Raw genomic sequence first — 27,514 nt, 5'->3', positions numbered from 1 at the left:
ATACTAGCTGCTGATGGACAGCTTAAGGGTCCCTGGTGTTCTCTCTTCTGGTGGTTCTTTATCATTATCCAATGAAGCTGAACATTGGAAGAATCAGGACACACAAAATAAACGTACAGGATGCTGGACTAGATGGGCTATTGCATGTCCCCTGCCTGAAGCCCTGGAGACTTGCTGCTGCCGCCACCAGTCAGTATAGACAATACTGAGCTACATTGATCAAGGTCTGACCTGGTGGAAGGCACCTTCCTTTGTTCCTAAGTGGGGAGAGCACTGTTGCACTCAGTTCTTTCTTGCAGGCTTCCCATTGGCACACCTGGTTGTTACTGTGAGAACAGGATGCTGGCACTTTGGTTTGATCCAGCAAGGTTCATCTATGTTCTTCCCAATGCCCACCCCACCCCATGTATTACATTCTTTCCCTGGGCCTCTCCTGTGCAAGCTTTGGAACTGCACAATCCAAGTGACCTTCTGAATCACTGATGTCCTTCTGCCAAGCTGCCCAGTGATGTGTGTTACGGGGCAAGGGAGGGTGGGGGGCTGTCTAGCAGCATGCATTCCCTGAGTCACACAAAAGACCGAGAGGAGCATGACAGATGCCAGCAAGCACAGTAGCATTGCTAGTGTCCCCATGGCAACAGCTCCGACAACAGCTTCCCAGTGTGACGTCATAAGAGGTGGAGGGAAAGCCGTCAATATTTCTCAACTGGAGCAATGAGTGTTGATTACGCCACACTCCAGCACCACAGCTCACAAGCTACAGGGATCCCTTGTCACCAGCTTCTCACAAGGATACTGTGGCAGAGGTTTTGAGCGAAGCAGCAAACTGTCTGCAGATGAAGACAACATTCCAGATGTATTATTAGTACAGTAGTAGTAGTAGTAGTAGTAGTAGTAGTAGTAGTAGTAGTTGTAGTAATAGTAGTATTGCCTTACTTCCTCCAAGGAGCTCAATATGGTGTACACATTTCTCCCCCTCCCCATTCCATCCTCACAACCACCTTGTGAGGTAGGTTAGGATGAGATGCAGTTACTGGTCCAAGGTGATCCAGTGAGCTTCATGGTCAGGTGTGGGATTTGAACCCAGGTCTCCCAGATCACAGTTCAACACTCTAATCACTATACCACACAGGCTCTGCCTTCTCTTCCCTAGAGAAAGAAGAGCTAGAGTTTGTTACTTCACTGGTTGCTAGCCATTATTTCTGAAAGTGTGGCCCAAATTTATTTCCTGTGCCCCAGCCAAATGCCTTCTGAGGATTTCGCCTGCATTTTACAGAGAAAAAAGAATTTGGCTGAGAGAAAACAGTTAATGCCCAAAAGGAGAGGTCAGCAACTGGTGGACCCTGTTTCAGATCTGCCCAGCAGTTGTTGCCAAAGTTACCCTTGTACAGTAAGCTTGCTTCCACACGTGCTCTCACACCCCTCTCTCTTCTCCATACAGGTAAGCTAGAAGCATCAGAGTTCAAACAGATATACCAGACAGGCAAAAACACTGAATTAGGGTGCAAAGCTGGGCCTGGTTGGGGGGGGTGGTCTTAGGGAGAATCCTTGTCATAGCTCTCCCCTTCTAACTCATAACTGTTGGTGCGTAAGTACAGTCATACCTTGGGTTGAAGTCATTTCAGGTTGAGCATTTTCAGGTTACGCTCCGCGGCGACCTGGAAGTAACGGAACATGTTACTTCCGGTTTTTGCTGCTCGCGTATGTGCAGACACTCAAAATGACGTCACGCGCATGTGCGGAAGCGGCGAATTGTGCACACACAGACACGAGTTGCGTTCGCTTCAGGATGCGAACGGGGCTCCAGAACGGATCCCGTTCGCATCCAGAGGTACCGCTGTATCTACTCTTGGGTTTTCATTTCTTTCTGCAGCAGAGTTCCTTTTACAGAAAAGAGAGCCAGTGTGGTGTAGTGGTTAAGAGCGGTAGTCACGTAATCTGGGGAACCGGGTTCGCGTCTCCGCTCCTCCACATGCAGCTGCTGGGTGACCTTGGGCCAGTCACACTTCTCTGAAGTCTCTCAGCCCCACTCACCTCACAGAGTGTTTGTTGTGGGGGAGGAAGGGAAAGGAGATTGTTAGCCGCTTTGAGACTCCTGAAGGGGAGTGAAAGGCGGGATATCAAATCCAAACACTTCTTCTTCTTCTTCCTGCATCTTTTACTTCTTTATAGCAGCAGCAGCATTCCAGCTATCTCTTAGTGAAATTCCCATTGCAGGAATAAACACCATTTGGTTCTGTTTCTCAGAGTCTTTATTATTTACAAAACTTTACACTGGTCACACACACATATATTCCATTGCCTAACAACATATTCAAGACCATTTTCAAGTTTCTTCTAGAATATTCCGACAACTGGTAGGTTTAAAGGTTTCCTTTAAGAAATCAGCACAGCATCCCAGCAAAGATATACAAGTTTCAAGTTTATAAGGCATGGCACAGCACCGTGATAGAGGCAGATATGCTCCTTGACTGTATGTAGCAATTAACTACTGAGCCAACTGTCTTTAAAACTTTAAAACTATTCAAAATAAAAAGTTTGGCACAAAAATGGAAGCAAGAAGAATTACCGACGAAAGAATGATGGCGGATGAAATTGATGGACTATGCATAATTAGACAACTTAACAGGAAGTGTTTGAAATCTGCGGGACCAGAGATTCTTAGAAGACTGAAGTAAATATATGAACTATTTGAAAAGTAATGGTAACGAACAGATTACGCTAGTAGGACTGCAAGAAGCTTTGTAAGGAGGATTATTTGAAATATTGCAAGAATATTAGTTTTCGAATGTTGATTTTTGTGTGTTGTGTATTGTTATATTTTGATATCTTTCGTGTTGTGTGGAAAATACTAATAAAAATCATTTTTTTAAAAAAAAAGATATGAAGTTACGGTATGTTATATGATTGTTGGAAATGATATGTTAAAAAACCCCAATAAAAATATATATATTAAAAAACAAAAACAAAGTAAAACTAGAACAGACTACAGAGCTCAGTGACAAACAGCCTTACCTGTCACTGTCACCACGTTGTCCAACCATTGATTCAACAATTGACCCACATCCCATGCTCTCCTTTTGAGTAGCTGGGCAGGCACAGCTGTTCATAAGAAGAGCTTGCTGGACCAGATCAATGGCCAGCATCCTGTTCCCACAGTGGCCAACTAGATGCTGATGGCAAACCCACAAGCAGGACCCGAACACAAGAGCACTCTGTCCTCACGTGGTCTCCCGCAACTAATATTCAGAGCCATTGCCGCCTCCAACTATGGAAAGAGAGCAGAGCCACATTGGCCAGTAGCCATTGATAACTCTTTGCTCCATGAATTTGTCTAATCCTCTTTTAAAGCCATCTAAGTTAGCAGTTTCAGTTTTGCTCGCCTGGCTGGAGACTAGGGATGTGTAGGTGGATGGGTGCGGAAACTAACCTCTGCAAAGTTTAAATTTACATTTGTTGTTCCACCTACTTTTGCATCTGGTCCCACCCGCCACTGTCATGTGGCCTCAAAGAGGTTGCTCAGAAGGGAGTGTGGCCCCAGGCCACAAAAGGTCCTTACCCCCTGCTCTGTGCCCTAACCTTTAAGTGACACTCCTCGATGTAAGAAACTTGACCTGGGACACTTTTGTAATGGGATTACAAGTGACAGGGAGTGTTAACAGGACAGACTTGTTACACTTGTCAAACGGGGACACTGCTGCCACTGTGTTAGCACAAGCCACAGGTGGATGAAGGACTGGATTAAAGTGCAGGACACATATACAGTGTGCAGGGAAATATTTATTTTTGTCAACCCACCAAATCTTGGCATATGAGGAAACGGAGAGAGGTAAAATACAGTTTTTAAGAGCAGTCTCACATGACGCTACCTTGCATCATGTCACACTTTTCTCTCCATCTAGTCCAGTGTTGTCTACTCTGGACATCAGCTTTCCAAGGTTTCAAGCAGAGTTCTTTCCCAGCACTATCTACCTGGCTGAGTTGCTGAGGTGTTACAAAATGTTAAATGACATATCAACTGTTCAGAAATTTAAAAATGTCATCAGCAAATGAGGCCCAAGGGAAGATGGGGGTATACAATATTAGTGGGAAGGGGTTCAGTGGAGAAGAAAGTAGGCAGTATACAGTGGTACCTCAGGTTACAGACGCTTCAGGTTACAGACGCTTCAGGTTACAGACTCCGCTAACCCAGAAATAGTGCTTCAGGTTAAGAACTTTGCTTCAAGATAAGAACAGAAATTGCGCCGTGGCGGCAGCAGGAGTCCCCATTAGCTAAAGTGGTACCTCAGGTTAAGAACAGTTCCAGGTTAAGAACAGACCTCCAGAACGAATAAAGTTCTTAACCTGAGGTACCACTGTACTTGGAAGTGCTGGTCATTCACTTCTTCCCCATGACCTTCACACACACAAAATAATTCATTAAAGGAGATGGAGGGCCTGCACTTTAAGTGAGTGAATGTATTAATAGTATGGGATGTATTTGAATGTTGCACGTGATGGTGAAAGTAGATGTGATGTAGGAGGGTTGTGATAAGAGTCTTTCAGGGGAAAAAAAGAATAGTGGCCCCAAAGTAACCACAAACTAGATTATAATCAAAGCAACATGAGTGGGGGTGTCTACCCTTTCCCTTTCATGCTACTTTCCTTATTAAAACAACACACTCTCCCCCCCCCCCAAGCAACTGCAATTTGCTGCTTGGAGGAAAATGTGCCACATCAGTATACCAGGATTAGACAAATTCATGGAGAATAAAGCTATCGGTTGCTACTAGCCACAATGGCTATGCTCTGCCTCCACTGTTGAAGGCAGTATGCCTCTGAATGCCTGTTGCTGGGAGTGGTGAGTGGGGGGAATGATGCTTGCAATCAGGTTTTGTTTACTTCCTGTTGAGGCAGCCAGTGCGGGGGGGGGGGCACAGAGCAGGGACTGCAAGGGACATGTCCTGGGGTAGTCCTGATGGCCAGGTAGGCCTGGAGGGCCACATTTGGCCCACCATACCCATCCACACCTGTGTGTAAGATTGCCAGGAAAGGTGCATTCCAGAGCCTGAGATTTCAGGGACTCAGACTTGAGACGGAGGGCTGGCCCCAGTGATTATATTTCATAAAATGTATTGACCAATTGATTGTGGGGAGGGGGACTCAACGTGGTTGTCCCACCACCACCAAAGCAACGTCTTGGGGCGACCCCTGGTGATGTCATGGAGCAGCCACCGGTGATGTCGTTCAGCATGGCACATTAAGCATTAACAACAGTCACCGAGGGCATGCTATCTGCACACACAAAAACACAAAGACTAACAAATGAGGTTAATTGGGAGATGGGAAGGAGCAGACCTCCCTAAAGCAGGGTCTATGCAGTAATTTGCAGCCATCCACCTGCCGCCTGGAGGGAGGCAGGCAAACCTGGAGACTCCAGGTCAGCTATGGCACCCTTACCTGTGTGTCTATTGAATCAAAGGTGCCATGTGAATAATACAGAACAACAGACCACCGATTCTTACTGGCTGAATTACACAAGGCAATGTCATTTCATAACATTTCCAAAGAAGAGTAAAAGAGCTACATAAAACACCAAAGGAGAAGCAGGGAGTGATACTGTGTTGTCTGGACTGCCCCCCTCCCCCCATTTCCAAATGAGCTGAGCAGCCGTCTGGTTCAGTGGAAGGGCTCATCAATCCAACACGCCTGCCCTCTGGGTCGAAAGAAAAAAAGTGGGGCAGGGGGAGAGAGGAGAGGCACAGCAATCTATTGTATCCAAGTCTCCTAATTTGTGAATTTTGCCATGAAATATTTATTAGTGCTCCTAATTTGCACACAGACACGAAGGAAGGAAGGAAGGAAGATATAGCGCTGAAAACCAGTTACAACGAAGGTAATCTCACTAGGCATAAATCACTTGTTAAACAGACTTTGAAAGAAGGATTATTAATATTTCTAGAGGCCTTCCCTTCCCCAGCCCCTCTGTGTCACGAGGAAAACCACTCTCCCCACCTCATTGTGCCTGAAATGTGCTTTGTCCTCAGTGTCATCCCAGATGCCTGGCGTGCTCCACTTTGTTCTAGGCCAATGGTCAGACGTGATGTTGTGCACTGGTGATTCTACAAAGCCTAAAAGGGGCCTTGGTGGAATAGAGAGGAGTGCATCAAGGGTGGTCGCTTAGACATGACACCCCCAAAAAGAGAGATTTGCATAAAGTCTGCATGTGCTAAATTATGTGTAAATAAGATGCAAATTTAGAAACAATGAGTAGTGCTTTCCCCCCCCCCCGGGGTACTCAAGAGTACCATGGGTGGCGCTGTGGTCTAATCCACAGAGCCTAGGGCTTGCCGATCAGAAGGTTGGCGGTTCAAATACCCGCGACGGGGTGAGCTCCCGTTGCTCGGTCCCTGCTCCTGCCAAACTAGCAGTTCAAAAGCACGTCAAGTGCAAGTAGATAAATAGGTACCACTCCGGCGGGAAGGTAAATGGCATTTCTGTGCGCTGCTCTGGTTAGCCAGAAGCGGCTTAGTCGTGCTGGCTCCCTCAACCAATAAAGCGAGCATCGCAACCCCAGAGTTGTCTGCGACTGGACCTAACGGTCAGGGGTCCCTTTACCTTTTACTCAAGAGTACGCTGTACCAGCATCCTTCCCCCCTGCCCCAAATGTTAAAAGTGTGGCACTTAATGTAACAATTTCATCGTGAGTCCTGGCACCTTTCTTTCTTTTTTAAAAAAAGAAGTGATAATGACTAGAATGAAAGTAAAAATAGACAGTTGACAAGGCAGTGAGCAGGTGATCTGTGTACCTGCTCAGATTGTTCTTTAGAGTTGACTGCAGATGGGTGACTTTAAGGCCTCTGATACTCTCCCTTCTGATGGTTCTTTATCCAAATATATTCAAAATGACTGAGGGAATGGAGCGACTATCCCAATGGAAAAAGTAATGCTTCATCCTAGCTCTCTTTATTCAGTGGTCCTCCAAAAGTGCACACACTGTACATTCCCCCTCAAAGAATTCTGGGAACTGTAGTTTTGTTAAAGGTACTGGGAATGGTAGCTCTGTGAAGGGTAAATTACAGTTTCCAATATTCCTAGAGGGGCTAGGTGGGTGCTATATGCATATGATGTGAACACAGCCCACAAGGCATCACATAGAAGTCAGTGAAAGGGTGCAAAGGGATATATCTGCATAGCTCAGTTGGTAGAATATGAGACTCTTAATCTCAGGGTCGTGGGTTCCAACCCCATGTTGCGCAAAAGATTCCTGCAATGCAGCGGGTTGGACTAGATGACCCTTACAGTCCCTTCCAATTCTACGATTAAGAGATATCTATGCTGCCCCAGCCAGGAGCAATTGGGATACTGCTTAACTGACACAGGGCATATGCCTGTCTGGCTAGGATTGCTCAGCATGGTGGGAAACCCACAAAAATTACATTAAAAATATCGTCACCAATAGCAAGTCAAAATAGAACAATGCTGTATACAGTGCCATTTTTCTAGAAAATGAGGTGCCGGAACTCACCATGAACGCCTCCTACCTTCTCTTAGAATAGCAATGGCACCCACCTGAGAGGTGCCGGAACTGAGTGAGTTCCGGCTGAAAAAAAGCCCTGACTGTATTGAGAATGCCTGGAAATGGTGTGAGGGAGATTGCTTTTGCTGTGTAGCATAGTGACATCTGACAATCTGCTATATTCAAACCCCTTCTGAAATCCGTCCCTCCTTCCATTGTTTTTAATTTTATTTTTTATTAAAAGATTGTTTCCATATTAAGCATTGTAAGTTTCAAATAATTAGTTTAACTGTTATTTGATCGCCATCTGAGGCCTGACCTTGTGTGCCCTCCCCAGAAGAAGTCCGGAGGGTGGCAATATGAGAATGGGCCTTTTCTGCAGTGGCTCCCCGTTTATGGAATTCTCTCCCCAGTGACGTTTGCCTGGCACCTTCACTGCATGTTTTTATACACCAGGCAAAAACATTCACGTGTTTTCTGTTCTTGTTTTGTATTTTAATGTTAATATTTAAAATATTAAATAATATTTAATATTAATATTTTAAATAATTTATATGGTTGTTCTTCTTGTAAACCGCTTTGGGGTTTTACTACAGTCAAGAAATGCATAAGTTTTGTAGGATAAATACGGTAAATAATGCGAACACATTGCCAGACTTCCTATATATGCAAGATGTAAACATTTACATAACTAGTTACTTTCATTGTCGCTTGTTAGTTCTTTCCCTTGTTACTCAAAAGTCTCCAAGCAACTTGCAACACATTAAAAATATATAACTACATTATACCATTAACAAAATCATACATAGCACCACCTACAATTCATTACTTGCCTCACCACCACCACTGTGATTCCACACACCAGTCACAAGAAGTGTGTGTGTCTCACAGAAGACACACATATGAAACATTCATCATAGAACTGTAGAGTTGGAAGGGACCCTGAGGATCATCTAGTGTGGGAAACACTAGTCCAACTCACTGCAATGCAGGAATAGGCAGCTGTCCCATGCAGGGATCGAACCTGCAACCTTGGCATTATCAGCACCACGCTCTAACCAAGGGAGCTAGTCATTGCCATTCTACTTCTTAGGCACCTCATGAAAATCCACATTTAAGGCTGCGTGTTTGAAAAAAGATGACGGTTGTATTTTACGGCTGTATTTCTGATGCACCCACCAGCCACAGGAAGCGTGTGCATCTCACGCCAACAAAACACCGCCATCCTACTCTTTAGGCGGCTCATGAAAATCCACATTAATAAGGCTGCGCGTTTGAGATCAGACGAAGGTTGAATTTTCAAGGTTTTATTCCGAATTGTGTTTGTTTCTGGAAGCATTCCAGATAACGTGGGTTAGATGGGCAGCATATACAGAAGGAGCCACGGAACAATTACTGGCAGTGAAAAGCACCGGTACCGTTGGTGGTTATAAGAGCGAGCCCTTCTCAAGACCTTGCCGCAGTCCCCTTCGCAAAGTTTGGAGGGATGCGTGGAGAGACCTACCTTCAGCCTGCGCCCAGAGCGGAACCCTTTGTGCTACAGGAACGGTTTGTGGGAGGACGCTTTACGGGAGTGCTCCGCGGCGCTCTGGGGGGCCGGTTGCGATGTGAGACCCATGCATAAGGGGGCGGGCGGACCCCAGTCAAGGAGGAGGGTGCTGCGCCATGTTTGCCGGGCTGCAGGACCTCGGAGTGGCTAACGGGGAAGACTTGAAAGAGACGCTGACCAACTGCACGGAGCCGCTGAAGGCCATCGAGCAGTTCCAGGTGCGTGGGCCTCCCTCCCTCTCGTGGCCCTGGAGGCTTAACCTTTGAGGCACCGGCTAGAGATGGTGTGGTTGCATCTTTGTGTTCCCGCGCGAGCCTCGTATAGAAAAGAAAGAAAGCTGCCTCTCGGAGCATGTGCAGAGTGCAATCACGCTTTCGCGTAGGAAACGGCCGTATGGCCATGCCCGGTGGTTGTTGTTTTTAAATGCAAACCGCATACAAAACAAAACAAACACCCAGTATGCAAAAATTGCTTTGGGGTGCAATTCAAGGCACACTTACCTAGGAATAGGTAAACTCAGTAGACGTGCGCAGGATCGCCCTGCAAGGGTATCTAACTCAGTACAGCATATCCTGGTTGGTGCAAGACCTTTTGGTACCTGAGGCAAAATGCAAAATAGTGCTTCTCCTGCCCACCAGGGAAACGTGGAGGCGGGTGGGGATAAATATCTACAATGAGATCTGCTTCCCCAGTGGATTCTGCTACATGAGGCAGTTGCCTCATCTTGCCTTACGGGTGGGTGCAGCTCTTTCAAGGCTTCTCATCGCTTGTTGTTACACATCATTCTGCAACCTTCTGCATGCAGAACATCTGCTGTGCCACTTTAGTTCATAAAGCCCCTCTCCCTGTAGCAATGCAGAGCAGAGTACAGTGGTACCTCGGGTTAAGTACTTAATTCGTTCTGGAGGTCCGTTCTTAACCTGAAACTGTTCTTAACCTGAAGCACCACTTTAGCTACTGGGGCCTCCCGCTGCTGCTGCGCAATTTCTGTTCTCATCCTGAAGCAAAGTTCTTAACCTGAGGTACTATTTCTGGGTTAGCGGAGTCTGTAACCTGAAGCGTCTGTAACCTGAAGTGTATGTAACCCGAGGTACCACTGTATGTTTATTCACATGTAAGATCCATTGACTGGTTAAACTTACTTCTTGGTCAGTTACAGATAGGTAGCCGTGTTGGTCTGCCATAGTCAAAACAAAAAAAATTCCTTCCAGTAGCACCTTAAAGACCAACTAAGTTAGTTCTTGGTATGAGCTTTCGTGTGCATGCACACTTCTTCAAAAAATTTTTTGTTCTTGGTCAGTGTGCTCAGAATCGCAACAGGTCTAGTTCAAGCTCAGAAAATGGGGAATAGGAAGGGGATGTGAGCAGGATGAGCAACCCACCTGGACCCTGGAGAGCTTTTCAGAACTCTTCAGTGTGGTCAAGCACATGAAGGACATAATCTCCCAGTATGATCCCTCCGTAGAATGCAGCCTAAAGATCTAGTGTGCATTTACGGATAGTGTGCAGCCATACAGGGAGGTGTTTGACCAGCTGGGGAGGCAAAAGCGTCAGCTAGGGACGCGGGTGGCGCTGTGGGTAAAAGCCTCAGCGCCTAGGACTTGCCGATCGAAAGGTCGGCGGTTCGAATCCCCGCGGCGGGGTGCGCTCCCGCTGCTCGGTCCCAGCGCCTGCCAACCTAGCAGTTCGAAAGCACCCCCGGGTGCAAGTAGATAAATAGGGACCGCTTACTGGCGGGAAGGTAAACGGCGTTTCCGTGTGCTGCACTGGCTCGCCAGATGTAGCTTGTCACGCTGGCCACGTGACCCGGAAGTGTCTCCGGACAGCGCTGGCCCCTGGCCTCTTGAGTGAGATGGGCGCACAACCCTAGAGTCTGTCAAGACTGGCCCGTACGGGCAGGGGTACCTTTACCTTTACCTTACCCATCACCATGTTCCTCTATAAGACACCAGCAGCATTACTATCAGCCCACAAGTGCATTTGACCTACAACCAAGCACTTTGGGGTACCAGTCCACTGCCCTTGTCATTGTTTCTACATTGTCCTCTAGCGATGAGGGAGACTGAGAGCCACAATTGCCACCATTCCTGCCTGTCTGTTGAGTGCTGCTGGGTTTTTTAAATGGTTTTTCCAGGGTGTTTACTGGCTTTTCCAATGGGTGTTTCAATTATATGCGATTTGACATATGCATGCGGTACCCTGGAACTTTACCCCCTCGTAAATTGGGAGTTGCCTTAATTCAGAGAAGCAAATGTTGGACTCATGAAAAAGGTTGAACTTTTCCTGATGAAGAGCCAGTTTTGTCTGGAAACATGTTGCCATTATAAATCAATTTATCCACCTCATTACCAATTATCTGTGATTTGACCCTGAAACACAACAATTCATGTAATGGGCAGCGGTGAGTCAATAAACACTCTCTCCTTTGTTTGTGGAGGAGAACCCAGGCACTCCATGTGTGCTGGAAAAATACGGTTTTCATGATGCAGTGGTACTTCGGGTTACATACTCTTCAGGTTACAGACTCCGCTAACCCAGAAATAGTACCTTGGGTTAAGAACTTTGCTTCAGGATGAGAACAGATATCGTGCTCCGGTGGCGTGGCGGCAGCAGGAGGCCCCATTAGCTAAAGTGGTGCTTCAGGTTAAGAACAGTTTCAGGTTAAGTACGGACCTCCAGAACAAATTAAGTACTTAACCTGAGGTATCACTGTACACTGTTTGCTATCTAGAATCTCTGAGCACCTTACTGGGGATTCACTGGGGTGCTCTTTTTCAGTCTTTCAATGCAGTCTTTCAATTTGTGACGTAAATTTTGTATTCTGGGGTCCCATGGATTGTAGATATAGAGAGCCAAACGGGGGGTGACATTCAATTCATATTTGCTTTTAACCTGCAGGGTTTTAAAAAATGTAAATAACAGCAGCTGGAGGATAATTATCAAGACTACAGCGGGTACAGGGGGAAATTCAACCCTTTCATTCCCTGTAGTGGTTCTGAATAAAAATCCTTCCTCTGATGAGGTGATTCATGCCGACCAGTAATTTCCTTCTGGTTCTGATAGCACTTTCAGAAGGGGAATATTTTATCAGGAACACAGCAAGGAAGGGAAGGGTTAAAATCATGCACGCACACGCGTGCACACACACACACACACACACACACACACACACACTGCAATAGTCAAATGATACATTTGGCCTTTAGGTGTGTTGTTAGATGGGAGGTGGGGGTTTCCTTCAGACCCAGGATAACAGAAAAGTATTTCAGGAGAAAATCATAAGAGCCCTACTTCCTGACATGCTACTTTCCTAGGCAGCTGGGAGATCTTCCATGTGAGAGCATTCAAACCTGAGTTTTCTTCATCTTCGGTTGAAAGCAGTCCAGTCAGGAAGAGCCGTACAACTCAAAACAACTCTATTGTGAACCTTGAGAGCCAGTGTGGTGTAGTGGTTAGGAGCAATAGACTCATAATCTGGGTAACCGGATTCGCGTCTCCACTCCTCCACATGCAGCTGCTGGGTGACCTTCGGCCAGTCACACTTCTTTGAAGTCTCTCAGCCCTACTCACCTCACAGAGTGGGGAGGAAAGGAAAGGAGAATGTGAGCCGCTTTGAGACTCCTTCGGGTAGTGATAAAGCGGGATATCAAATCCAAATCCAAACTCTTCTTCTTGACAATTAAGTCTCTTTCGAGCAGGAGTGGGAAACTTTGTCAATCCAAGGGCTGCTTTCCTTTCTGGTCAACCTTCTGGGGGCCACATGCCAGTGGTGGGCAGGGCCAGATGCAAAACTGAGTGGGACAAAAATTGTAAAAATTACCTTTGTACAGTAGACTAGTTTCTGCACACATTTGAACGTCCCTCTCCAATATGTAGGCAAGTAAGAGGCATTGTCAGATAGTAATAATTTATTACCTACCCTTTGCCATCAGGACCCAAGGGACACCGTAAGGAATTCTAAGGGCCAGATAGAGATCCCCAGAGTGCTGCCAGATAGAGATCCCCACCCTTTGCTTTAGAAATAGGAGATCTGCAGCATAATACCTTGACACAGTTTGTGTATGACATTGACAGACAGAAAATGGCATCCTCCTGCCCACTCTTCAGTCCGCCCTGCCATTCCTGGACCTCCACGGCACCCCCAGGCTTGAGTTCCACCAGTCTGTGTTTGATGAGCTGAGGGAGAAGCTGCTGGACAGGGTCTCATCCATCGCCTCTGAAGGAAAGGTTGATGAAAGGTATGTTTGGAATACTTCTGTGGGGAAGGACATCTTCCTGTTCTTTTTGTAGTAGCGCTAAACATGTGGTGCTGTGGGTTAAACCACAGAGCCTAGGACTTGCCAGTCAGAAGGTCGGCGGTTCTAATCCCCGTGACAGGGTGAGCTCCCGTTGCTCGGTCCCTGCTCCTGCCAACCTAGCAGTTCAAAAGCACGTCCAAGTGCAAGTAGATAAATAGGTACCGCTCCGGTGGGAAGGTAAACGGCGTTTCCGTGCGCTGCTCTGGTTGGCCAGAAGCGGCTTTGTCATGCTGGCCACATGACCCGGAAGCTGGACTCCGGCTCCCTCGGCCAGTAAAGCAAGATGAGCACCGCAACCCCAGAGTCGGTCACGACTGGACCTAATGGTCAGGGGTCCCTTTACCTTAAACATGTTCTGCATGCCTCTCTTGTCCCACACTCCAGATACAAGAAGCTGGAAGACCTCTTGGAGAAGAGCTTTCCTTTGGTCAAGGCGCCATCAATCCAACCTGTGGTGATGTGTGTCATGAAACACCTGCCCAAGGTACACTGAATCACTAGCATTCAATCTTTGGCATTGCCTGATTTTGGGGGAGGCTGCCTATGCCTAGAAATTGGTATTGGGCCTAGGATTCTGTATTCTCATGGGGATGGGTTGTAGCTCAGTGTCAGGAACATAAGAAGCTTCCTTATATGGAGTCTGGTTGAATTAGTCCATCTAACTTAGTATTGTTTATGCTGACTGGCAACAATTCTCCAGGTTTTCAGGCCAGAGTCTTTCCCAGCCCTTCCTGAAGATTCTGGGGATTGAACCTGGGACCTTATTTGTGCAAAGCAGGTGCTCTACCATTGAGCTGTGACCCTTCTAGAGCATCTGCTTTGCAAATATATCTGGGACGTCTTGAAAGGCAGCCAAGAAGTTTCTTTCATAGAAAATATAACAAGGCATTGCATCGCATAAAAAAATACAGCAGTAACTACAATAAAAAGTCAGTAACGTTAACAGTAAAAACTTGTGTGTATTACAAAGACCAGTTTTTGCCAGGCACAGGTGCCCCTTACTAATCTTCCAAGGCCAGAGAATTAAAATTAATGGGAAGCAGGTGGTTCCTCCTTCAAGATAGGAGGGGTGGGAGTTCACTGCCTTGAAGGTTCCATCAGTTGAGCATCATGATTGGTTACATCAAGTCATGGGATTGGGGCCAGTTTTGCTTAAATCTGACGGGTTATCTTCCTTCTCGTGCTGTAGTTATGCTGCTGAATTGAAAACTGATACTCTGCGTAGCTGCGTAAGTGTTTGTTCAGTCGTTAGCCAGATAAGAAAGCTCTGGTGTTTTTTAAGCTTCCAAGCTACTTTACTTTGTGCTGTTACCATAAATCTTTTTTTAACCCTGTAACTTTCCTTTAATAGAACTTTAAAATATTTTTATATAGAAGTTTGTTCTTTTTTATTGTATTTTTATTGAAGATTTTCTTGATTTACAAAGGTATGTGCAATGTCTCTCTCTCTCGTATTTTTTTTCCACATAACGCTTTTTTTAAAAAAAATCGGTTTCATTTGTTGAGACGTTAGGAAGAATAGGGGGAAAGAAGTGGAGGGGGGAAAGATGAGTGGGGTTGGGGTTGGGTGGTGATGTTTCTATTTTACTTAATATATGTGGGGTTTTGTGTCAGCGTTGCTTGTGCGGGTTCTCTGCTGATCACTTGTGTTCCTTTGGTGGTGAGAGAGGTTGGGGTTGGCCTAGGGTGTGGCTGTTCATTTGTGGTTGGCTGTTCATGTGTGAGTGGGGTGGGTGGGTGTTTTGGATCAGGTCAGCCATATTGATTTGTATGCTGTTGGTGAATTTTTGTCATTGTCTTGTTGGGCTGTGTATGTGATAAAGGGGAGCCATACAGGGTGAAGGCATCTTCTATTTGTCCCTGTGTCAGTTTATTGGTTAATTTTTCTAGTAAGGCTGTTTCCCATACTATTTGGAACCATTGGTCCATGCTTATTCCTGGCAGGTCTCTCCAGTGTCTGGTTATGATGTTTCTGGCTGCTGAGAGTAGGTGGGTTATGAGTTCTTTGTGGTGTAAGTGGGCATTATTGTCTTGGAAGATCTTTAGTAGGGCCATTTCTGGGGTGATTTCTAGTACTTGCTTGGTTATTTTACATATTTCTCATATGGCTGTTGTCCAGAATAGTTGGATTTTGGGACACTCCCACCCACCACATGTGGTGAGGTTCCTGGGCATATTAGCCCTAGTTTTCTTGATGTTAGGTACCACCTGTAGGTGATTTTCAGAGTGAGTTCTTTTCTTTTTGTTGATATGGATTTAAAGGGGGGTTTGGACCGCACTCTGGTCCATTGAGTGAGGTTAATCTTGTAACCTATGTCATCCTCTCATTGTTTTTTGATTGTGTCTGGGGAGTTTGTGGGATTTTGGAATAGTATTTTGTATATTTCGGATACCATCCCCTTACTGTATCCCTTTGTTGTTAGGAGGACATTTTCGAAGGTTGTTAGGGGCCTAGTTGCTGCTGATTTTACTACTGGATTGTTTAAGAGAGCAAAGAAGTTTGTTCTTTGAGTTACTGGACCTATTCAGCTTGATTACGTTCCAGAGATGGGTCAGAACTCCATCAGAAGTTCTCAGTGATTGAGGTGGAGCAAAAGGAATCAGGCAGCCCTGCCTTCTTTCCTGAAAGTCAGCCAACAAGTTTCCTTAAATAATAGTAATAACTAATTTGGAGTGTTGAAAGAGCATTGTGATAAAAATGCCAGCTCTTAAATGCATAGGATGCTGTTTCCAGGGTCTCATGAAAGGACCAACCTTATGATTAACTCTCACTGAAATTCTCTCCTAACTGTGTGTCTGGCCACAGGTGCCAGACAAGAAGCTGAAGTTGGTGATGGCTGACAAGGACCTGTACAAAGCATGTGCCGTGGAGGTGAAGCGTCAGATTTGGCAGGATAACCAGGCCCTGTTTGGTGACGAGGTGTCCCCTCTGCTGAAGCAGTACATCCTGGAGAAAGAAAATGCCTTGTTCAGCTGTGACCTCTCTGTCCTGCACAACTTCTTCAGCCCTACTCCCAAAATGAGGCGCCAAGGCGAGGTGAAGCCCAAGCACCCAGTGCATTGGTTTGAGCATTGAGGCTGGGAGTGGGAAACTGGGTTCTTTTAATAAATTGGGGCTGGGGAACCTTTTTTGGCTCATGGGCCAAATTCTCTTGTAGGTAGCCTTCTGGGGGCCGCTTGCTAGTGGTGGGCAGGATAAGAGGCAAAAGTGGGTGGAGCAATGAATTTTACCTTTGCACAGTAGGTTTGTTTCTGTGCACACACTCACACCCCAGCTCTGTCCTCCATCCGTGCAAGCAAAAGGCTATTTCGGAGTTCAGAGACGCATTCCAGCCAAGTGGAAGCGCTCGAGGGTGCAAAGCAGAGCCAGTTGAAGGGTGTGGCCTGGGGACAGGGGCATGGCTGGTATCTGTTTGGCCTGGAGAGAGTCCTGAGGACCAGATAGTTTATAGCTGCATTTGGCCCCTGGGTGTTCCCCAGCCCTGTAATAACTGGGGAGCCCTAGTATCGGACTCAAGATTTGAAAGATCAAATATCAGTCCCTTCGACCTCAAGACTCCCTGAGTGACTCTCAGCCAGTTCCTATCTCACTTAGGCTACCCTCCCTCTTAGGGTTGTTGTGAGGATAAAATGCAGTGAGGGGAGGTTATATATGCTGCTGTGATGTTATTGAGTTAGATTAGAAGGATGACCTGTTAAATATTAAATGAATAATTTGCTCTGATGCTTGCAGAGTGATGGGGGGGCCAAATCTCAAAAAGTGTGATATAGAGGATTAGAGCACTAGACCTGGGTTCAAATTCCCTACTGAGAGAACCTAAATGACTCAACGTTGCTGCCCCGATTTTAAGCCCCGGTGTTCCCCATTAGAACGTTTGGGGGATGCTCCAGCCTCAGGTTTCTTTTCTGTCCTTGGGATTGAAGGTGGTCCAGAAGCTCACCCAAATGATTGGGAAGAACGTGAAACTCTACGACATGGTGCTGCAGTTCCTGCGGACCTTGTTCCTGCGGACACGCAATGTCCATTACTGCACGTTGCGGGCAGAACTCTTGATGTCACTGCATGACCTAGATATCAGCGAGATCTGCTCGGTTGACCCCTGTCACAAGGTATGGGTGAAAGGACTCAGGTGCGTGCAGTTGTGGGGGTGGCCCCAGTTAGAAACAAGACCTCTTAACTCCTTGTCGTCTTTTCAGAGGGGTGGAGCAACTCCCCAAGGAGGCAAAGTTACAATAGGCCAATACAGACAGTTCAGAACACATCTTTCCACAATGGTTAATTGATGTCTGATTTCCCACGGTTTATATGATTATATTCATTTCTGTTGAAAACCATGTTGATATTTTTTAATGGAAGAGTACATAAATACTTTTATAAACAATAAATAAATAAATAAATTTGGGGCTTTTTTATTTCAGAGAAAAGACAATGACCTGCTCTGAGACCCCACAGCTAATTCTCCCCTGGTCTCCTCGCTGGTCCAAGTAGGACCAATTCAGCCAGCTAGCCCTGGGGGTTATGTAATGCTTATTTCCCCTAAATTGATTTTTGAATTTTATTGTTATTCATGTTCTTATGCTGTATTTTATGCTGCTTTTATAATTAAGTGTTTTAAATTTGTTGTTAGCCACCCTGAGCCCGGTTTTTGAACCGGGAAGGGCGGGGTATAAATAAAAATTTATTATTATTATTATTATTAGGTAAGAGGCAATGTGTTGGAAGTAGATGGTTGTTTTTTAAAATGCACAGTATGGAGAAAGAGAAAATTTCAGAGGCCTTGTGGGCACCTGGGAGAGATCTTGAGAAGGCCACCATGCTCAATGGCACCACATGTTGGCACAACCTTGCTGCAATGGTCTCTTGTCTGTTCCTTAGGAAAGGAAATTGACCTGTGTGTTCTCTAAGGGTGAGTGTCCCCACAGAGTGTGCTAAACCTTTTGCTTCTTTGGCAGTTCACCTGGTGCCTGGATGCCTGCATTAGAGAGAGGTTTGTGGACAACAAGAGGGCCAGAGAGCTGCAAGGCTTCCTTGATGGAGTGAAGAAAGGGCAAGAGCAAGTCCTGGGGTGAGTCTTTGCAAATCAGGTGGTCCAGCCTTGCTTCTTTCTCTGTACAGAGTGTCACTCCATTTTCATAGAGAGGGAGAAACTCATTTAATTAGCACCAACAGATTTCATAGTGTGGGTTCACCAGGTTTTGAGTTACCCACACGAATCTGAGACTGGGTGTTAAAGGAATTAATATTTTGAAAAGGGTTGTGGTAGGAGTGGGAATATTCCTGAGGGGAAGGCACAATGTTCCATCACCTGTTTTGGTAGTAACGTGTTTTTGGAAAGGGGAACTTGTGACTCCTTCAGATATTCCTGGACTATTACTAATGTACTGTCTGCCCTTCACCAACGAATCCCAGGTCAGGTTACAACAATTTAAAATTCAGAATTAAAAATGGTTATAACAGATTCACAGCCATAGGAATATTGGGGGGGGGGGGTCCCTGAAAAAAACCACATCTCGTGTGTCAAAGGCCAGGATAAAGAGGTGCAAAATTTGATGGCCAAGTTGCTCACCTGGGCAAAATGAGTTGAGCTTATAACACCCATCCTGGCCTAATTGCACTGGCTGCCAATTAGTTTCCAGGTCCAATTCCAGGCTCAGGATCTTGATATCTTAAAGACCTCCTCTCCCCCTACAAACTGACTCAGACCCCACGCTTGTCTTCCAAGGCCCTTCTCTGTAGTATTATTATTATTATTATTATTATTATTATTATTATTATTATTATTATTCTGTGTAATTATGTAGGGTTTTTTGTTTTTTATAATTTTTTTTGTTAGGAAATTAAACAAAACATATCTTAAAACATATCATCCTTAATTCCCCCATCCCCCCCCATAAAACAACCCACCCTCTCCGCCCCCCCCCGACTTCCCTCAGTTCCAATCTCTAGTTTCTCTATAAATGCTATTTTCTGCATGTTACAAAATTGTATAAATCCTTAATTTATCTAACTGGTTATTATCAATAAAAAGTTTGTGAGTGTTTATTCAAAACCTGCCAAGGAGTCCAGTTCACTTTGTTGCATCTTTAGATACTTTGTAAAAGGTTCCCATTCCTCTTTAAAGTCACAGTTATCCTTGTCCTTCTAGTTTATGTGTCAGTTTTTCCGGTTCTGCATAGTCCATCCGTTTCTCTTGCCATAATTTTTAGTCAGGATTTCCTCATTCTTCCATCCTTGTGCTATTAAGACTCTCGCCGCTGTTGTCGCATACATGAAGATATTTTTCAACTTCTTTGGCAGGTCTTTTCCTACAATCCCTAACAGAAACGCTTCAGGTTTTTAAACATTTGTTAGATGGAACATTTTCTTCAATTCATTGTATATCATTTCCCAAAATTTCTTAATTTCATTACAATCCCACCACATGTGGTAGAATGTCTCCTTTTTGTAATTGTTATTAATGTTGTACGTTACCCCGGGATCTTCGGATAAAGGGTGGTACATAAATTGAACAAATAATACATAATAATCTTCAGCATTTGCCAGAAGTTGTATGATGAAGGTACCAGCTGCACCTCTGCGGGGAGGGAATTCCATAATGTACGGGCTGCCGTAATGATGCCCTGCCCTGGGCCACCACCCTAAACTACTTAGTTTTAAAAATACTTTTATTAATATTATAGTATTATACTTGGTAGCCAAGATACATCAAGCCAGCTTGTTTGTCAAGAAAAAAAGAAATCAAGTAGTTAGGGAAAGGAAAAGGAAAATGACATTTGAAGGACAAAAGGGGCAGCGTAGCAAAATCTTCTGAGAGAGGTTGAGCTACCAAGAGGCCTCCCTCTGATGAACTTAACATCCTAGAGACTACAACTCCCATCATCCCTGCCCACTGGCCATGCTGGCTGAGGCTGGTGGGAGTAGGAGTCCTACCACATCTTCAAGGCCACCACTGTTATAGAGGAGTTGTGTTTGAGCTGTATTTATTGAATTTATATACCTCCCGATACCCGAAGGTCTCAGGGTGATTCACAGAACAAAATCGTAATATAAAACCACAAAATATATAATCAAAAACAATAACACTCCCCCCCCCCAGAAAAAACCCACGTTTTAAAAGGGCATAGGATGTCAATCAGATCAACCAAAGGTCTGGTTAAAAAGGAATGTTTTTGCCTGGTGCCTAAAGGTGTATAATGAAGGCGCCAGGCAAACTTCCCTGGGGAGAGCATTCCACAGACGGGGAGCCACTGCAGAGAAGGCCCGTTCTGGTGTTGCCACCCTCCGGACCTTTCGTGGAGGAGGCACACGACGAAGGGCCTCAGAAGATGATCTCAGGGTCTGGGTCTATTCATAAGGAGAGAGGTGGTCCTTGAAGTATTGCAGTCCTGAGCCATTTAAGGCTTTATAGGTCAAAACCAACACTTTGAATTGGGCCCAGAAACTAATTGGTAGCCAGTGCAGTCAGACCCAGATCTGTGTAATATGCTCAAACCATCTTGCTCTGGTATGCAACTTGGTTGCTGAATTCTGCGCTACTGAAGTTTCTGAACTGTCTTCAGAGGCAGCCCTACGTATAACGCATTGCAGCAATCTAACCTGTAGGCCTTTAGCTGAAGATCCTCGATTGCCCATAAGTAGGCTGGCGCTGAGAAGCCAGCAGAGCATCTCTTTTTAAAAAGCTCATTTACATGTGATTAAAAAGTGTCCTTTTTAATTTGGGAGTCAGAGAACTCCCAGTTGCAATACCTGTTTAATTAAATGTAACATTCACATTTACAGAGAGATCTTCCTCCATATTTTCAAAGGCTACATATGTAGATGGCTACAATAATATCATTATTATTTGACGGACTTTCTGGCTTTCAAAAGGAGCCAGAATAATAATTTTGTGTGAGCAAACCTATTTCAGTTGGGGGCCTATATGTTTGATGTGCTGTTACTTTCTGTCACCTTACCCCAACAGGGATTTATCCATGATACTGTGTGATCCGTTTGCCATCAACACCTTGGCTCTGAGCACCATCCGCCACCTGCAAGAACTGATTGGGCAGGATATGTTACCCAGGGTGAGTGAGACATTGATGGCCTCCCAGATAGTCAGCAACTGAAGGCCCCAGGATCACATCTCCACCCCACCCCCCACAAGAGTGTACCATTCCATCTTCCCCAGTTGCCAAAAGAAATGTGCAGAAGACTTGCATAGCAGTCTGTAGTCAGAATGGGGATCTGGCCTGATTGACCACTGTGGGATACAGGATGCTGGACTATATGGGAACATAGGAAGCTGCCTTATTGGTCCATCTAGCTCAGCGTTTGCCTACGCTGGCTGGCAGCTGCTCCCTAGGATTTCAGGCTGAGGACATTTCCAGCCCTACCTGAAGGTGCTTTAGATTGAGCCTGGGACCTTCTGCGTGCATGAAAGATGCTCTTCCCTTCCAACAATAAGGCCTTTGATCTGATATCCTGCAGGACTCCAAAAGTTCTTCAGGATTTGAAAAAGGTGATGATGAGTTACTTTGCTATTCTTGAATTTTCAGGAAAGCCCTGATCTTCTGCTTCTTCTGAGGATGTTGACACTGGGACAGGGAGCTTGGGACATGATTGACAGTCAGATCTTTAAGGAACCCAGAATGGTAAGAGTGCCCGTGTGCATCACTTTGAGCTGCCTGTGATGCCTAAGATCTAATTCTCACTTAGTGTCACGCTGTAGAAGAGCTGGACTACTCCAGACACATATGGCTGTGAGTACTTCTCCCAGGTCTGGGCTGGACATCAGTAATGATTGCGTAGGCCAGAGACAGGAGATGTGGTTGTGTACAAGCTGGAGGTACAGCACTAGATTGGAGAGACAGGGCAGGTAGCAAGGGAAATCAGGAGGGAGAAGAGAGAATCTACATAGGAGCAGAGGAAGTGGCCCATTTAGCTCAGTATTGTCTGTACTGACTGGCAGTGGTTCTCCAGGGTTTCAGATGTGGGATACTCCTAGCCCTACATGGAGATGCCAGGGATTGAACCTGGGACCTTCTGTGTTCAAAGCAGGTGCTCTGCCACTGAACCACTGCCATTCCCCATGTGACACTTCTGCATAGCTTCTAAATGAGAAAAGTTGCTCAGAGTGGCAGCCCAGACTTAGCAAATCAGCTTTACAGGGCCTGCTGCTTCTCCATCGGTTTGGAAGGTCATCTGTTTTCAGGCTGTAGAACAGGGGTCAGGAACCTGTGACCCAAATGCTGAAGTACAGCTTCCATCATCCTGGAATATAAGCCATGCAGACTGATGGGAGTTAAGAGTCCCACAGTATCTGGAAACCCACAGGTTCCTCCTGTCCCTGCCTTCCATTTTCTGTCCATTGACCCTCACTTTCCTTCTCTGCTCCTCAGGAAGTAGACTTGATTACCAGGTTCCTACCACTGTTGATGTCTTTCGTGGTGGATGACCACACGTTCACCGTTGATCAGAAGCTGCCTTTGGAAGACAAGGGCCCAGCAACTTACCCCACCACAATCCCAGATTTATTTCCCAAGTGAGTCATATCGAACACCGAAGCGTTTTGCCATTTAAGTCCTCCTTGCAAGCAAAGCAGTGGAGGTGTGTCTGAAAAGACCCATGAGGAAGGGAACTAACTCTGTGGCCAGAGAAAGTGGAGAGCTATGGAGGAAAAGACCATAATGGGTTGAAGTAATCTGTTTCCTGTGGCGCTATCCAGAAGAGAGCTTTAGGCTCCATCCCACCTCCAGGGATGGCTCCACATTTGAGGAAGCTGTGGCCTCTAGTGCTGGACTCATTCAGTGGAGATTTTTAACTAGAGGTTGGCTGGCCATCTGTTAGGGATTTTTTTTGCTGTGATTCCTTCAATCCAACTCTGCAATTATATGATTCTATGAATCTAACATGTATGTGCAGCCAGTGCTTCCTTCAGTTGGCTGGGCTTGGAATCTCTGGCTTGCATCTGAGTTAATCTTCCCAATTGTTTTCAAGGGCATCTACTCTGAGTAGGACCAGCATGGGGCACCACCAGTTCTCTCTTAAACTCCAAAGATGTTTGTAGCTAGAGCAATGAAAGTTTGAATTCAATTCACTCTGTTCATTCCTGGAAATAGTGGGGAACGGCAGCTTAAAACTCTTTTACACCCTAGATTTCTGCAAGAGCACCGGATCGCCTGCGAGATTGGGCTCTACTACGTGCTTCACATCACTAAGCAGAGGAACAAGAATGCTCTTCTCCGGATGCTCCCCGCCCTTGGTAAGTTGCCCTTCCAAAGGATCTGTTGTTCTGCCCGGACACTTCGGTCCAGTGCCAAGGGCCTTCTGGCAGTTCCCTCACTGCGAGAAGCCCAGTTACAGGGAACCAGGCAGAAGGCCTTCTCGGTAGTGGCACCCACCCTGTGGAACACCCTCCCACCAGATGTCAAAGAGAAAAACAACTACAGTGGTACCTCTAGATGCGAACGGGATCCGTTCCGGAGCCCCGTTCGCATCTAGAAGCAACCGTAACCAGCGATGGCACGTCTGCGCCCGCGTGCGTCGCTTTTCGCTGCTTCTGCGCATGCGCGTGACGTCATTTTGAGCGTCTGCACATGCGCAAGCGGTGAAACCCGGAAGTAACGCACTCCGTTGCATCCGGGTTGCCGCGCAGCGCAACTCGAACGCGCTCATCCCGAAGCACATTCAACCTTGAGGTATGACTGTACCAGACTTTTAGAAGACATCTGAAGGCAGCCCTGTTTAGGGAAGCTGTTAATGTTTAGTAGGTTATTGTATTTTAATGTTCTGTTGGAAGCCGCCCAGAGTGACTGGGACAACCCAGCCAGATGGGAGGGGTATAAATAATTATTTATTATTATTATTTTTTATTATTACTATTATCTCCCTCCTTTGTTTCCCAAACAGTTGCCTGCAGAGCTGAGCGATATTGCCAACTCAGTTTTACTTGGAGTAGACCCCACCCCCCAGCTCTGGTGAATGGGCCTGAGTTAGTCACATCCATTAAGTTCAGTGTGTCTGTTCTGAGTAGGATTAGATTTTGGCTACAACCCAGAACAACCAGATACAAGAGAGCTAGCATGCCAGTCTCAGAGTTGGTTGCATACGGTTCAGTACAACTTAGACCATGTCACACGTAAAGAGAGGGATCCCGCCTTGGTCCTTCTGTGGATGCTTTGGCCCTTCCCTGATCTGCCTGGGAGAAAGGTGGGATAGAAATGTGCCTGGTAAAAAGGATTGCCTCTCAAGATCACCTGGGGATTCTCTGTTGCTGCTTTGGTCTTGCAGGGGAGACATTCAATGATCTGGCCTTCGGTGACATCTTCCTGCACCTGTTCACCAGCAACCTCACCCTCCTCAGCGATGAGTTTGCTCAAGAGGAGTTCTGCACTAGCCTTTTTGATGACTTCTTCCTCCCCACCTGCTTGAGGTACTCTCCTTTTCTGAAACAGCCTCACATGGCTCTCAGCCAGAGAATTTGCAGGCAGTGGCCTTCCTGTTAGGCTGGTGCTGTCATTGAACTGGGCTGTATTCAATCTACTGTAATGCCCGCTAAAAGCTTTTGTTTGTTTGTTTAGGCAAGCCTACCTGACTATGCCGTTTTGTTGGGCGGTTTTTGTTTCTTTTTTAAACTGAGATGGTATCTATTTTTTCATAAATGTTATCTACCTTTTTTAAAAAAAGTTCAATTTCATTAGTATTTTCTTAAGAATGTTCTATATTTTCTTCTGCAAGCCATTTTAGAGGGTTTGGGGTTTGACCAGCCCCCTCCACAATAAGGGCCACCTGTTCCCCACTACAGCAATGTACCCAGAGGGAAGAGATGGGGAGTGGACTGCCCAACCCCCAGCCAAGAGTCCTTCAACTCTAGGCTTTTCATCTCTTCTGCTACTTAACAGGAAGGAGAATGTACACAGACACGTGCTGAGGCTCCTGCTTCACCTCCACCACAAGGTGGCACCTGCCAAGTTGGAGTCCCTGCAGAAGGCACTGGAGCCTCCCAAGCAGGTAAAGTGGTGGGTGGGAGATGGGGTGAACACAAGCACCACAGTCATTTGTTTTGCCCTGAATGATTTTCTTGGAAGGCGCGCTATGCTTTGAACCGGAAGCCATATCTGAATTTGTACACATGGACCCTTCTGGTGGGGAACCTCAGACCCCCCCCCCCCCCCGGGATTTAATGTGGTGTTTTCAGGTCTTTCTATATGGGCATCGCAACTATCACCAGCCACACCATTCACTCGTCCTGCTTTGTACCTGAACAGGGTGAGACCTTTGGTGTAGAGGGAGCAGTTCCCTTGGAAGAATCTGAGACTGGTGGGAGGTGGGTTCTGAATCCAGGAGGTACCACTTCGGGCTACCTGATTGGCAAGCTCAGGCTTTGCATTGTGACCTGCATTTATCACCAGTGGACCTTCCTGTCTCAGATGGTCACTCCTCTGTGTCAGATCTAGCTCAGTATTGTCTTCCCGGACTGACGGTGGCTCCCCAGGGTTCCAGACAGGGAGTCTTTCCCAGCCCTACCTGGAGATGCCAGGGATTGAACCTGGGAACTTCTGCATGAAGCAGATGCTGTACCACTAAGGGCACGGTGCAATCCATACCACATATGCTTGAGAGTGAGGGAATGGTGCAGTCTTTCGGGCCGTAGAGTTCAAAACCTAAATTCAAGGCCACCTGCCTTAATGGAGGATACAGAGGAGCGGGGGAAGGATGCAGAGAAAATAGCCTCATGTACAAAGGTGCAATTTGCATTCACTCAATGCCCCCGATCCATAGGTTCCCCCCCTCCTAAAGGAGAGTTTCGTTGACTGTCAGACATACCATTCTCTCCTCGGCAGCGTTTCCAGGTCCGCCTTCCTTGGTGCCATTTGCTTTATTCATAATTTTGCACGGTCCCCCAGCTCAACAACTAAACACAGCTGATGGATAAACACACCTTTGAAAGTGTGTGTGTATATGTGTTTAAACAGACAGCCTACAAGAGTGGGAAGAAATGCTAGTAACAGCTACAGTGTGATTTAACAGCTTCAGGTTTTGAGGTTTCTTCACCTTTCTAAAACTTGTGTTTTTGTCGGGCAGAGTGGAGAAGCCTTGAAGGAGCTTTACAACCAGCTCATTGAGAAACTGGAACTCCGCAAGCCCAGCCCTGTCCAAGGCGCCGCCGAAACCCCAACTGTGGACTTGCCCCTGCCAACAGCGGCTCCTCCACCCTCACTCTAGGCTGCGCTTCCCCACAGTCTATACGACAAAGTTTATTGTGTTGATCTCCTAGCAGAGACCAGACCCACGTCTTGATGCTTGAAACACTCCAGTCATAACCTTTTGCCTGTTTTTCGGATTGGGGTTGCCAAATCTCATCTGGCCTGTTGCCCCAGAAGACAGCTCTGCCCTCAAGATTGGCCTTCTAAGGCAAATTTGATACAGCTGTCCTTATTTGATTTGTAAACTGCTTTGGGGGTATAAAAAATAAATATAATAGCTGTAATAATAATAATGGATTTGGTATTATGGGGAGAGGAAACTGACCATGTATGTATTTTTTTGTATTTTTTTTTTTAGATGTTTGCATATAGAAGCCTTGTAATTTAATGGGAATGAATTATTTGTGAAGCTTGGCTTCTCTTTTTTTTTATTAAATATTTTCTTGGTTTACAAAAGTATGTGCAATGTCTCTTTTTTTCAAATAACATTTTTTACGGATCAGTTTCATTTGTTGAGACATTAGGAGGAAAAGGGGGAAAGAGATGGAGGGGGGAAAGGTGAGTGGGGGTGGGGTGGCAATGTTTCTATTTTACTTAATATGTGTAGGGTTTGGTGTCAGCATTGCTCGTGCTGTTCACTTGTGTTCCTTTGGTGGTGAGAGAGGTTGGGGTTGGCCTAGGGTGGGGTTGGTTGGTTGTGATTGGCTGTGGTGGTCTTTGTTTTCGTGTGTGAGTGGGGTGGGTGGGTGTTTTGGATCAGGTTAAGCCATATTGATTTGTATGTTCTTGGTGGATTTTTGTCATCGTCTTGTTGGGCTGTGTATGTGATAAAGGGGAGCCATACCGGGGTGAAGGCATCGTCTTCTAGCCTGGCTTCTCTTTTTAGAAGAAGATAATGAAGAAGGGTTTGGACTTGATATCCTGCCTTTCACTCCCCTTAGGGAGTCTCATAGCGGCTAACAATCTCCTTTGCCTTCCTCC

The 27,514-nt window shown here is 46.0% G+C and overlaps 2 protein-coding genes across 2 annotated transcripts in view; one reads left to right on the top strand and one right to left on the bottom strand.

Moving 5' to 3' along the window:
* The first annotated feature begins 9,078 nt into the window (after positions 1–9,078).
* NELFB (negative elongation factor complex member B) lies at positions 9,079–26,989 on the top strand. Its single transcript, XM_028715900.2, has 13 exons — positions 9,079–9,265; positions 13,122–13,285; positions 13,730–13,829; positions 16,152–16,382; positions 17,270–17,455; positions 18,299–18,411; positions 21,310–21,412; positions 21,884–21,979; positions 22,727–22,869; positions 23,483–23,589; positions 24,618–24,759; positions 25,229–25,337; positions 26,412–26,989. The coding sequence occupies exons 1-13, from the start codon at positions 9,164–9,166 to the stop codon at positions 26,550–26,552; spliced, it is 1,737 nt and encodes a 578-aa protein (XP_028571733.2). The 5' UTR covers positions 9,079–9,163; the 3' UTR covers positions 26,553–26,989.
* SLC31A2 (solute carrier family 31 member 2) overlaps positions 10,032–27,514 on the bottom strand; it is a 989,995-nt gene continuing 972,512 nt past the window's right edge. Inside the window, exon 5 of the transcript XR_013391343.1 lies at positions 10,032–10,116. The gene's annotated coding sequence lies outside the window, so the exon portion shown is untranslated. The remainder of the gene's footprint in view (positions 10,117–27,514) is intronic.

The sequence above is a fragment of the Podarcis muralis genome, chromosome Z (assembly GCF_964188315.1).
Source record: "Podarcis muralis chromosome Z, rPodMur119.hap1.1, whole genome shotgun sequence".
Taxonomy (NCBI): Eukaryota; Metazoa; Chordata; class Lepidosauria; order Squamata; family Lacertidae; genus Podarcis; species Podarcis muralis.
The sequence above is the reverse complement of the archived record's forward strand: the minus strand, read 5'-3'. Positions and strand labels throughout refer to the sequence as shown.

Coding starts and splice junctions, on each gene's coding strand:
- NELFB (XM_028715900.2), top strand. CDS start 9,164: ATGTTTGCCGGGCTGCAGGACCTCGGAGTGGCTAACGGGGAAGACTTG. Junction 13,286..13,729: donor GAAGGAAAGGTTGATGAAAG/GTATGTTTGGAA, acceptor CCCACACTCCAG/ATACAAGAAGCTGGAAGACC. Junction 22,870..23,482: donor ATCCCAGATTTATTTCCCAA/GTGAGTCATATC, acceptor TTTACACCCTAG/ATTTCTGCAAGAGCACCGGA.